This window comes from Eublepharis macularius, chromosome 14 (genome assembly GCF_028583425.1).
Source record: "Eublepharis macularius isolate TG4126 chromosome 14, MPM_Emac_v1.0, whole genome shotgun sequence".
Classification (NCBI taxonomy): domain Eukaryota; kingdom Metazoa; phylum Chordata; class Lepidosauria; order Squamata; family Eublepharidae; genus Eublepharis; species Eublepharis macularius.
Window position 1 is genome coordinate 37,149,347 of NC_072803.1, and position 12,851 is coordinate 37,162,197.

The 12,851-nt window shown below is 41.8% G+C and overlaps 1 protein-coding gene across 1 annotated transcript in view; it reads left to right on the plus strand.

Annotated features, from left to right (window-relative positions):
- Positions 1 to 12,851, plus strand: part of ANXA4 (annexin A4) — a 28,844-nt gene that overhangs the window by 9,384 nt on the left and 6,609 nt on the right. Inside the window, exons 3-9 of the mRNA XM_054997362.1 lie at positions 342 to 429; positions 1,172 to 1,266; positions 2,335 to 2,448; positions 3,839 to 3,929; positions 4,166 to 4,245; positions 10,070 to 10,126; positions 10,691 to 10,784. Coding sequence (XP_054853337.1) covers positions 342 to 429; positions 1,172 to 1,266; positions 2,335 to 2,448; positions 3,839 to 3,929; positions 4,166 to 4,245; positions 10,070 to 10,126; positions 10,691 to 10,784 — 619 coding nt within the window. The remainder of the gene's footprint in view (positions 1 to 341; positions 430 to 1,171; positions 1,267 to 2,334; positions 2,449 to 3,838; positions 3,930 to 4,165; positions 4,246 to 10,069; positions 10,127 to 10,690; positions 10,785 to 12,851) is intronic.

The following is a 12,851-nucleotide window of genomic DNA, read 5'->3' on the forward strand; positions in this document are numbered from 1 at the left end:
AACAAACAAGTAGTATCTCTGCAGTCACCCATACTAGATAAAATGCAAACATTAGTGAGCTTGGTAGCAGTGAAATTCATCACACACTGGACCTTTTGAACAAGCATGTTCAAATATGGAGATTGCACATCTAATTGCTTGCGTGTAGCTTGTTCGAGAAACTGTCTTGACCCTTTGGGATGGCCGGGAAGACACTCTTCCACTTAAGCCTGTTTCCATATCAGTTCTCTATTTGCTGTGGAGAATTTCTTGGAACTGCTTGCCCAGAAGCCAAGATGCAGGATCTCTGTTATCTTTCTGCTTGTTATGCCATTTACCAACTAATGTTCTGTGGCCTTTAGGCTGGAAACCGGGGAACTATCAAAGGCTCTTACTCCTTCAATGCTGAAGAGGATGCTCAGAAACTTCGAAAGGCCATGAAGGGACTGGGTGAGCATTCTCTTTGTGTCTCACTAATTCTTGTTGCGCCTCAGCGTAAGGCTCCTGCATATTCTTTTCTTAGTGCTGTGGAATTTTAATACTTCTGCTTTAAGCTGTTGATTCTTGAACAGAGCAGGCCATTAGTTCTGCATGAAAAGACGCGAGAAACTTTATGAGGCAGAAGGCCTTGGTTACTCAGCATGGAGATTTTTTTAAAAGTCGCAGTGTGCTTGAGTATAGTGCATATTGTAAACTGCGGGTCAGAATGGCTGGGTCAGGATTTGTTTCTACTGATCCATAAGCCCCTTTGTGGATTAATCCACAGACTTTGCTCCTTCTCTCTGTTGATGGAACACATTGGTGCAACCAAGGTCCACCAAAACAATGATGCTTGCAGAGTAGATCAGTCTGGATGATGAGGCTGGTTTGTCGGCTAAGGGACTGGACAGCTGAATGAAGAAGAGCATTTTAAACTGTGGAATAGTCTGGCCACACTTGAATCTGTTTAATGCCTAGTAATATATTTCCTATAGGGTGGGGCTGGAACTGAAGAGCTTTCTCAGAGGACAGTATTTGCCTATAGTTGTTGTAAATGTTTGGAGATCCCAACTCTGTTCTCTTCCCATACAGAACTGTCAATCTAAACTGCTTTATTGTCAGTGGTTGGTTTCCAGCAGAAAGAAAATCTGCATTCCCCCCATTTGCTGCTTAAGTTTCAAATAAATTAGTTGTTTTTTTCCTTTTCTCCCAGGCACGGATGAAGATGCCATTATTGACATCGTGCCCAAGAGGGATTTGGCCCAACGACAGCAGATTTTAATAGCCTACAAATCTTCCATTGGCCGAGTAGGTGGCATCAAAGTGTTTGATTTCTGTATTCAGTGAATCGAAAACTACTAAAGCCTCGCTCTAAAATTACGTCAGAGGCATGCTGCGAGTGGCAGCTAGCTAAGGGGTTCTAACATTGTTCCCTGTGTATAGAAAAGTGTGGTGAACACAGATATCCGTGTGTGGTTCTGGAGTTGTGGACATGTCTGACATTATTTACAGTAAGTAAAGGTAAAGGTAGTCCCCTGTGCAAGCAACGAGTCATTACTGACCCATGGGGAACATCGCATCACGATGTTTTCTTGGCAGACTTTTTACAGGGTAGTTTGCCGTTACCTTCCCCAGTCATCTACACTTTACCCCCAGGAAACTGGGTAGTCATTTTGCTGACCTCAGAAGGATAGAAGGCTGAGTCAACCTTGAGCCGGCTACTTGAACCTGGCTTCTGCCATGATCGAACTCAGGTCGTGATCAGAGCTTGGACTGTAGTACTGCAGCTTACCACTCTGCGCCACGGGGCTATCGTATCATATCATATATATCATATTTACAGTGGGATGTATTAAATTGGGGGTGGGGGAGGTAATCATCAAATCTGACCATTCATGGGGATTAGGAATCTTTTCCAGACTTGTCAGGAAAAAATGTTTTTCTATGTAGGCTACATGTTACTTACACAGGTGTGTGGGCGTGCAAACTAGTACAAATGCTTGTGAGCTACTAATTTTGAGGATTTTATTTGCAAGATTGACTTTGCTGAGCAGAATATTGGACAAAGGAGCGGGATTTGAGTATCTGATCAGCTGTAGAACTACTGCAAGGTTTTGGGCAAGTCATTCAACTTTGGCTTCAGATTCTCATTTGAAACATGGGTATCATTAAAGACTTTGCAGGTTGTTGTGATGATCCAATCTTCCTACTATTAAACAACAAAGTGGAATTATAAGCATGTTATTATTAATCTTGGTTTCCCGTAACAAGGGTCCGTTCCTGTCAATGTTGCCATGCTGTGGAAGGATCCTTCCAACTAGCTCTATGTGTGATGTGTTTCTGATCTAGAACATCTCTGTCACTCTCACTCAACAGGATTTGATTGCTGACTTGAAGTCTGAATTGAGTGGAAATTTCGAAAAGGCCATTGTTGGATTGATGACCTCCATCACGCTGTATGATGTTCAGGAACTGAAGAATGCTATGAAGGTTTTCAAGTGCATTACTAAAAGAAACAGTGGATTTAGTGCAGTGCACCCCAATTCCTACAGAATTGTCATGGGGACAGTGTGGCCTGGAACCAGGGCTATATGAACTCTGCACCCAGACTATGTGAGCAGAATAAATAACGTGCACATTCTGCTGGCAGAGTTCTCTTTTCAAAGCAATTAGGATTGAGATGGCAAGGACCCAGTGCAATATTAAACAAATTTACTTAGAAGCCTACTTAAGTCTATTCCAGTGAGCTTACTCCCTGGAAAGTGTACTTGGGGTGGCACTGTAAGAGAAGACTATTTAGGACTGTATGTCCAACAGAGTTTTCAGGGCACAAAATAGCCACTGTATGAGAAGTTCTAGAGCATTGTCTAGAGTACTCAAGAAAACATTGCACACTAGGGCCGATTCCAGACGGCCCTCCCCATCCCGAAACGTCACGCGTCGTTGCGCGGATAACACAATATTTCGCATTTTCCGCGCGATGACACACGACGTTTTGGGATGGGGAGGGCCATCTGGAATCGGCCTAGGTGTGGAGAAACCTTCTGATCTTTCCTTCAGTTTATTTGAGAAACATAGAAACATTGGTTTGGATTCCCCAGGAGATTTTTGCATGTGCACCAGACCATGCAGAAGTGCTAAAATAATGCCTCATCTGTTTGCACTACGTGAAAGCAATTATATCCCCAGTGTCTCTTGTGCATGCTCAAGACGTAGCACAAGATACATCTTCGTATTTCATACAAATTATATTAAAGCACCACGTGTTGCTGCAGCTACTGCACACTACTACTTGTACAAATAAAACTGCACTAAGGGCATTTTCTGTACATACATCACTGAATCCAATCTAATATTTTTATTTATGTCATTTATAGTCCGCCTTTCTCACTGAGTCTTGAGGCTGATTACACAGTGTGAGATTAGTACAATCAATAACTGTCCATTTGCAAGTTTTTCTCTACATGGATGAGTACTGGAATCACATTTAGTTCTGAACCATATACCACAGTCTGCATTTCTTTAGCAAATCTGTAATTAGCAAATATGTAAATACATACAGCCCATGTTCCAACCTCAATTAAAGAGTATATTTATTATCATTTCATTTATCTGCTTATTTATAGACTGCCTTTTAGCCGTATCAGCTCCCAAGTTAATTTACTATATTAATGTGTCAGGAAGTTATTAACGACCTGCAGAATACTATTCTGAGCAGAATTAATGCTATTTTATTTTTAAAAGGCCTCCTGGGATCCTTTTCATCTTGATTTTTTGTTTGTTTATTAATCCTAGTATTGTTACCTCTGAGTCCTGCCTGTCTTTGTCTCAGACCACTCCCTTTCTTAGTGGTAATACTGTTATATTTGCATCTGCTCAGGGGGCTGGAACTGATGAAGGCTGCCTCATAGAAATTTTGGCTTCTCGTTCAAATGATGAAATCCGACGGATTAATGAAACCTACAAACATCGTGCGTATAAAGTTTTGGTTTTGGCTTGTTTTCTAATGGTTCCCGTGTGCCTCCATTTCAGTCAATGGATTGTGCCCTGGGAGTCAAATTGATTTCCTCTTAATAGCACCCAGTATTAGCTTTCTGAGGCAGCTCCTTTGCTTTGTGTTGGGGACCATCACAGCTGTGTTGTGGTATGCACTCCCATGCGCTTTTTTTAAAAAAAACAATAATTCTGTGTTTTGGGATCTTTGCAGAGTATGGAACTCGACTTGAGGAGGACATTGTCTCTGACACTTCTTCAAAGTTTCGGAGAGTTCTGGTGTCTCTGTCAACTGTAAGTAATTTTGGCCCTGAAAAGGTGTTTACCAGTTTTTCACAAAAGAGAAGTTTTTAATTTAATTTAATTTATTATATTTATATTCCGCCCTCCCCACTTTCGCAGGCTCAGGGCGGATAACAACTACAAACACCATTAAAAACATTTAAAAACATTAAATAATATATTTAAAAACATTAAATATTACAGTTCATGCTGCATAGTGGTTCATACATGCCTCCGTGTTCGCATGGTGCGATGGTTTAACCCCCCCTTCACGGGGGGAGGGGCACTGCCCAGCGACAGCCATATGCCTGGCTGTCTCAAACTAAACTAGAGAAGACTAGTTTGGTGTCCCTTAAGGTCCGATGCTGAAGATAACTGCTTAATTTGCATCTATGGTTGGGCTTGCCCTGAGAGAGATGTAGCTATCAACCTGAAGCCAGTGCTGCTTTAATAGTGTTAGGCTTCTAAAATGTAAGATTTCAGACATGGAGAGGAGATGTAATTGCTGGTTGGTTAGTTGAGAGTTCCTTGATTTGCACACATAGCTCTAATATGTGTTTCATTGGATCTATTCATATCTCAGCAAACTGGTTTAACTCAAGTCCTGGTTGGTCTATTACAGCATTTTTCAACCACTGTGCCGCGGCACACTAGTGTGCCGTGAGACATTGTCTGGTGTGCCGTGGGAAAAATTCCAATTTCATCCGTAACATGCGGCTTCGGCTCACAAATAGACCAATCGTTAGATTCAAATAGACAGGAGGAGACATCGCAGTAGATCGCCGATGGATCTGGACTCTAGAGGATTATCGCGGACGCAGCACAGAAGAGCGCTGAGTGATGGATCTGGAGGAGACATGAGCAGAAGAGCGCTGACTGATGGATCTGGAGGAGACATGAGCAGAAGAGCGCTGAGTGTGACGGACAGCGGCTATCTGGAGGAGACAAGCGCAGTAAGTACTGAGTGACAGTGAGACAGGAGCAGATACTGCAGTGATGGACAAGTTTTTGAAAAGGAAAGAACTGGACTCTGAACAAAATTCGGAGCAAGATGAGAGCCCAAGTATGAGTGGGGATCAAAAGAAAGCAAAGATGGTTAGCTCAAGCAAATTCTCTGGCACAAGGCAATATAGCGAAAGCTATATTTCATTTGGATTTACTTTCACCGGAGATGCAAAGAAACCAACTCCACGGTGCGTGGTGTGTGGTGAAAAGCTATCTAACAGTGCTATGGTCCCAAGTAAACTTAAACGCCATCTCCAAACGAAAACTCTTCGCTTCAAAACAAGAATGCGGACTTTTTTGTTCGCCTGCGTGAAAACACGGAGAAACAGGCAACTTTCATGAGAAAAACCACAAAGGTAAATGAAAGAGCTCTTAAAGCTAGCTATCAAGTTGCTGAACTTATAGCCAAGTCAAAAAAGTCGCACACTGTGGCAGAGAAATTAATACTTCCCGTCTGCAAAGCTACTGTAGAGGAGATGCTCGGACCTGAAGCAGCTAAGGAAATAGCCAAAGTCCCTCTCTCAGACAACACAATTTCCAGATGTATTAATGACATGTCTGCAGACATCGAAAGTGTGGTTTTGGAAAAGATCCGTATCAGTGAGAAATTTGCATTGCAACTTGACGAGTCTACTGATATCAGTGGACATGCTCAACTCTTGGCTAATGTGCGTTTTGTGGATGGTGATGCAATTAGAGAAAACTTCTTTTTTTGCAAGGCATTGCCAGAAAAAACAACAGGAGAAGAAATTTTTCGGGTCACATCAGAATACCTTGAACAAGGAGGACTTAAGTGGGAAAACTGCACAAGTGTCTGCACCGATGGAGCTGCAGCCATGGTCGGGCGCACCAAAGGCTTTGTGAGCAGAGTGAAGGAAAGAAATCCAGAAGTGATTGTTACGCATTGTTTTTTACACCGTGAGACCCTCGTAGCCAAGACTTTACCAGCAGACCTAGTTCCTGTGTGGGATGATATTGTGCGCATGGTAAACTTTGTAAAGTCACGACGCGTGAAAAGTCGCATGTTTGCAGCTTTGTGTGAGGAGATGGGAGCGAAGCATAAAACCTTGCTGTTTCATACGGAGGTCCGGTGGTTGTCGCGTGGCAAGGTCTTGGTTTGTGTGTATGAGCTGCGGGAGGAAGTTAAAGTGTTTCTGACAAATGAGAGGTCAGATTACGCAAAGCTGCTTGCAAGTGATGAGTGGTGTGCAAGGCTGGCATACCTGGCAGATATTTTTCATCATCTGAATGAACTGAACACACGAATGCAAGGCCGAAATGAAAACCTGCTTACAAGTACAGATAAATTAAATGGATTCCGTTCAAAGGTGCAACTCTGGCATCAACACGTGGAAAGTGGCAATCTTGAAATGTTCACACTCACCAAGCAATGGCAAGGTGTTCACACTGCTGCACTGTGTGAGATAATAGTTAAACATTTAAAAACTCTCGAGGAGAAGTTGTCATTTTATTTCTCTTCAGTCTCCACTGAATGCCTTGACTGGGTTAGGGACCCCTATAGCTCAGCATCAGTTGGTGGAAAGGACATGACTTTACAGGAGCAGGAGGAACTAACTGAACTGAGACAAAATCGTGGTTTCAAGCTAAGATTTGCTGATCTACCTTTGGACAGTTTTTGGTTGGATACTGCCAAGGAGTTCCCCGTTCTGGCAAACAAAGCTATTTTGACATTGCTCCCATTTTCCACTACATATCTGTGTGAGATGAGCTTTTCAAGCCTGATTGCTATGAAAACTAAAGACAGAGAGAGACTGAGAGCTGTTGACGAAGAGCTACGTGTGTGTCTTTCTTCGATTCCTGCCAGAATATCATCTTTGTGTTCAGCCAAACAGGCCCAGGTTTCGCACTGAATAAGTAATCAGAAAATTTCTTCGTGTTTATTTGATTTCTTTTGTGTTCATTTTGATAATAAGTAAACAGAAATATGAACAATTATAAAATAAAGTATTATTATTTCATAATAAAGTAATTATAAAATAATTTCTTTGTGTTTATTTGATTCCTATTCAAGAGAATTACTTTATATATAGTCAATATAGGCACAGAGTTAAATTTTTTTAACATTTTCTAATGGTGGTGTGCCTCGTGATTTTTTACATGAAAAAAGTGTGCCTTTGCACAAAAAAGGTTGAAAAACACTGGTCTATTAGATGTGTGTAGCAAAGCAAACCCACAGTTCGGTTACAAACCCTGGTTGTAACTTGCTGCTTGCATCCTTTCCTGCCTCCAAGCAAATGCTATCCCGAGCACCCTGGGATTTCTCAGCTGCTGGCAATGACTCACTTCGTAGGCTGCACACTATTGGCTGTGGGGATGAAAGGTGTGGAGAAAGTGAAGCCAAGATTCTTTGGAGATCTTCAGGCCCCTTTTGGCAAAGCTGGCTGTCAGTGTCACTCCAGCTTCATCCTTATCTATCTTACAACACTCAGCTTTCCTTTCTGTTTAGCCATTTCGCTGCATTTCCTATTTCTTTCCCCTCTGAATTGACATTAAACCTTGTAAATCTTGAGAAGAAACTCATGAGAGCCAGCATTGTGTAGTGTTTAGTGTCACCTGAGGATCTAGGAGGCCTAGGTCTGAATCCCCACTCTCCTATGAAAGCTCTCTGGGTGACCTTGGGCAAGTCACTCTCAACCTAACCTATCTCACTGAGTGGTTGTGAGGACATAATAGAAGAGGGGGACAAAAATGTTGTAAACTGCATTGGGTCCTAATTGGAGAGAAAGGCAGGATATAAATAAACGATTGGGTCACACACTCCTGGGATAAAAATGAAGATGGAGCTCTTTTTTGTTGTGAGCATCACTTGATCAAATGGTTGGATCCTGCGTGGGCTTGATATGGGAAAGAGGGGAATTGAGAGAGGTGTAATCAGGGCTAGGTTGTTGAAGAGCTGCTGTGCAGAATAAATAAGCCAAAGATGCTATATCTTTCCCCTCTGCTCATCTTCCAGTTCATCCTTCTTGTTGAGGTGACACCCATATGCATATGCAGGGCTTTTTTTCTGGGAAAAGAGATGGTGGAACTCAGTGGGTTGCCCTCGGAGAAAATGGTCACATAGCTGGTGGCCCCGCCCCCCTGATCTCCAGACAGAGGGGAGTTTAGATTGCCCTCCATGCCGCTCAGGGGGTGGGGCCACCAGCTATGTGACCATTTTCAAGAGGTTCCGAAACTCCGTTCCCCCGCGTTCCTGCTGAAAAAAAGCCCTGTGCATATGCAATGTTCTGCTGTGGCTCATAAACTATTTATCCTGTTTTGTGGCTAAGTTTCTATACCCAGACTAAAGTACTTTCAGCATTTTGATTCTTCTTCCAATGTGTATCTCCTTTCATCCACCCTGTTAGTTTCCCATAGGTTCTTGACAAACCCATCTCACAAACACACACCGTGCTTTCTGCATGACTCCTTGCTGAGTGACTCCAGAGCAATGACGCAAGCAGCTGTGTGAGCTCCCCCGCAAAACACCCTTGTTATAGATCATTCTCCAGCTGCAGCAAAAATACCATATGTTGTTAATGGTATTTCTATTTGCAGTTTGAAAAATATTTTTAAACCACAATGCACCCTACATCCCTTGCCCACAAAGATGTCACATAACATGGGCTTGCTTTTGTGCTTGTAACGACTGCTTGAAGAAGTATTTGTTGTTTTTGTGCATGTACATGCATGCACAAGTACATCCAGCAGCCCATGATTTTCTGGAATAGCTAAAGTATATGGGAAGGAAAGTATGACAGTAAGTGGGTTGTGGACCACTTTTGGCTGTCTCAGTATTGTTGTGGAGCAATTGCTGTTACGTGTGTGTGTTTTAAATTTGCGTTCTGGAGAAGCTAGAGCTGCACAATTATGCTTGGTGAGTCATTACTAGCAAGAAGGGGTGTGGGTGGAGAAAAGGTTTGTGGGTGGATAGAGCGGATAAGAGGGTGTGTCCAGGGAAAGAATCAGATATAGACAAATGGTGCCAGAACAGTTACTTTTTAAACCTACTCAGTGCTGCCAACTCTGTATCCAAGGAGCAGAGCTATTGAACAAACTGGGATTTCAGAATAATAACAAACAGCTTCTTTTAACAAACACATCATTAAGAATTCTAGATTTGTGCACATTAGCAAACTACAGTTTGTTGCATTTGGACACCAAAGCAAACTGGAATTTAATCAAACCACACTCTATAAACTGGTTTATTGTGATATCTGAATGCAGTTTCTTCAACTGATGGAATAACCCTTACAGTGACTACCAAGATATTTCAAAAATCAAAAGGTGAATTTCCTCACATTCTCCCATGGTGAAGATTTTTTTCCCCCATATGAACTCTGAAAAGATCAGGTTGATGTTTTATCGTATCATAGAAAACTAGCAGTTTTGAGAGCCAGTTTGGTGTAGTGGTTAAGAGTAGTGGGACTCTAATCTGGAGAACCAGGTTTGATTCCCCACTCCTGCGCTTGAAGCCAGCTGGGTGACCTTGGGTTAGTCAGAGCTCTCTGGAGCTCTCTCAGCCCTACCCACCTCACAGGGTGATTGTTGTGGGGATAATAACACACTTTGTGAACTGCTCTGAGTGGATGTTAAATTGTCCCAAAGGGTGGTATATAAATTGGTTGCTGTTGTTGTTGTTGTTGTTAGCGGGAGATGTTTCTTTCTCCCTTGCCCTTCATTGGTTTGGCCTCTTTGCTAAGAATATGCCCTCCCCTACTTCTGTGGGGCTTTCCCCCTCTTATGTAAGTTTCGCTGCCAGTTCAAATATAAATTTGTCTGTTTTTATATTATGTGAACTAGGTTGAATCTAACAAACCAATTTCATTTCTAGGGCAACAGAGATGAAAGTCACTATGTTGATGAGGGTCTTGCCCAGCAAGATGCCCAGGTCTGTAGATTTTCCGATAAATGGACTATGTTGCCTTTCCTCTCTTCTTCAGAAAAAATACCATCTGGGCTTGGAGGGAGGCTTTAGGGAAACCATTTTTTGCCAGTCAAAAGTGAACAATTTCCTAGTCAACAAAGACTCTGTCATCCCTTATGACTTAATAGTTGTCCCACCGTTGTTTAAGTTTTCTAGCAGCCCCTACCTATCTTTTGTACCTCGAAGTAAGCTCCAGTGCCTGTTAACAGTAACTTTTTTCAAGGTATGGAGATTTCATGGTGTCCTCAAGTGCTGCATTAGGGCACTGTTGTAAGACTTTTCTAACAAGCCATTGCCAACCAATTCAGGAAGTGTTGCAGGTCTTTAAGAAATGTGAGTGTATGGAAAAGGGATGTAAATCTATATTCACAAATGAGGTGCTGCTGCCTTCATGTCTTGTTAGGTTTGGGGCATTTGACTGACTGCTGTGTGAAAGAAGAGGCTGAATTAGATGGAACTTTAGTTTGATACAGCAAAATGATATTCTTTCAAAACTAATGCTTTTTTTGGTACTTTTATGATGTTTAGTGTCTGTATGAAGCTGGGGAGAACAGATGGGGGACAGATGAGTCTCAGTTCATAACTGTCCTCTGTACCAGAAACAGAAACCATCTACTAAAGGGTAAGATTCTGGCTTATGCTTGTAAAAATATTCCAGTGGTTCCAGAATCTGATGCATTTAAATGCATCTTGTTAACACTGTACATATAACAGGAGGAAGAATTTTATTTTAGTCTTCATCTCATTTTCCATATATCAGTTATCTTCTCTGGAGGGCATCAGTTAAGTTGCTAAGAAAGGTTGCACAGTTCAAGGCTTGTCTTGCGTAACCTAGCTCAGGGCAATGGCAGGATTCTCAAAGCTTCAATCAGTCTTGCAAAATTCTTTTCCAGTTTTGTCCTGGGCCAGCTCCAACATGATTTCCTTCTCCACGGAGAAGAAGGCACCACATGAGAGATGTTGGGCCTGAGAGATTTCTGGCCAAGGCTTCCAGCTACCCTTACCAAGATGGGAACATGAGCATCAGCTTTCATTTTTACCCCTACACAAGTGCTGAAATAACCAAAGTGTTCCAATCCAGATCTGTTTTACATGGAAATGTTGGATGAGAAACAAATTTGTACATTATATCTTTTAAAGTTCTTTGAAGATTTTTTAAAGCATTTGCCACACTAAAAAAAAAAACTTTTATGTCCCCCACAAGTGACAGCCTATACAACTAGAATCTGCCCTTGCTTCCAAATTTGGTCTAGCTACCTGTTAAGAGCCAGTGAAGTATAGCGGTTAGAGCATCAGACTAAGATTTGGGAGACCCAGTCTAGTTTGATTCCCCACTCTGCTGGTTTCACACTGGTTTCAAATTGGGGTGAAAAGTAGGGTATAAAAGAAGAAAATAATATAATTTCATAAATGTCTTCAGTTCTGAGGGCCATGTCTCCTTGCCCCAGATCCACTACTGTTTTTTAACCTGTGGCACACAATTGCTTGCATAAGTGAAACAAGGCATTTAAAAACCCACTGCTTAAGCACCAACGGAAAGGTGTGTTCCCCTTTATAAAGGCGGTCCTCTATTTAGATCATAGAAGGCATCTATAACATTGTACGTGTCCACACATCCTTAAAGGGATGGCCCACTCACTGAACACTGGCGGCTTTTCTCCTTCATTCCACATGCCTCCAATATTAAAATACCAAAAGAGGGGGGCAAATCCGGTGGACCAAAGGTCAAAACTACAAAACCCACCAGAATTATAATTTTTAGTTTTAATTTATAAAAGTGCCAAAGTGCAATGCAAAAATGCAGTATCAGTGAAATAACTTAATAAATACATAAATAGGTGTTCAAAATACAAAAGGTGCATCCATACATTATATACAAAATACAATAAATGCAATCAACAATTCACAGTCCGAAATATAGGAGTAAAGTGCAAAGTTCCTGCGAGGTGGAAAAGCGCTGCTTGGTGGAGAGCCAACCGAGTGTCTTCTCATGAAGATTCACAGTCCGAAAATAAACCCGTTATGGTGCCGACGGGGTTTAGCAAGCAATATTTCTATTTAACCCGTTTCGTGAGGCAAACTCACTTCATCATCAGGCATGAAGCAATTAGGACTGACTGTGCTGTAACATGGAAGACGTAAGAAACTTATTACAAATATGAGTACAACTTCATTAATTAAGAGAAGAGAGATGTTTGTTCATGTTTGAATCATATTTGTAATAAGTTTCTTATGTCTTCCATGTTACAGCATAGTCAGTCCTAATTGCTTCATGCCTGATGATGAAGTGAGTTTGCCTCACGAAACGGGTTAAATAGAAATATTGCTTGCTAAACCCCGTCGGCACCATAACGGGTTTATTTTTTGACTCTGAATCTTCATGAGAAGACACTCGGTTGGCTCTCCACCAAGCAGCGCTTTTCCACCTCACTGGAACTTTGCACTTTACTCCTATATTTCGGACTGTGAATTGTTGATTGCATTTATTGTATTTTGTATATAAGTACATCATGATGTTGGAGATGTAATTATTTGCCCTTCAAAATGCCCTGTTGCATATGATGTGGGCGTGCCCAGTTCCAGAATCTAGTTCTGGAAACTATGCTGAAATAAACCAGTGTGGCCATCATAATTCCAACTCTATGAAGATTTTCTCATTAGGTCAGAGAAAATGAATTTTGAGTGATGT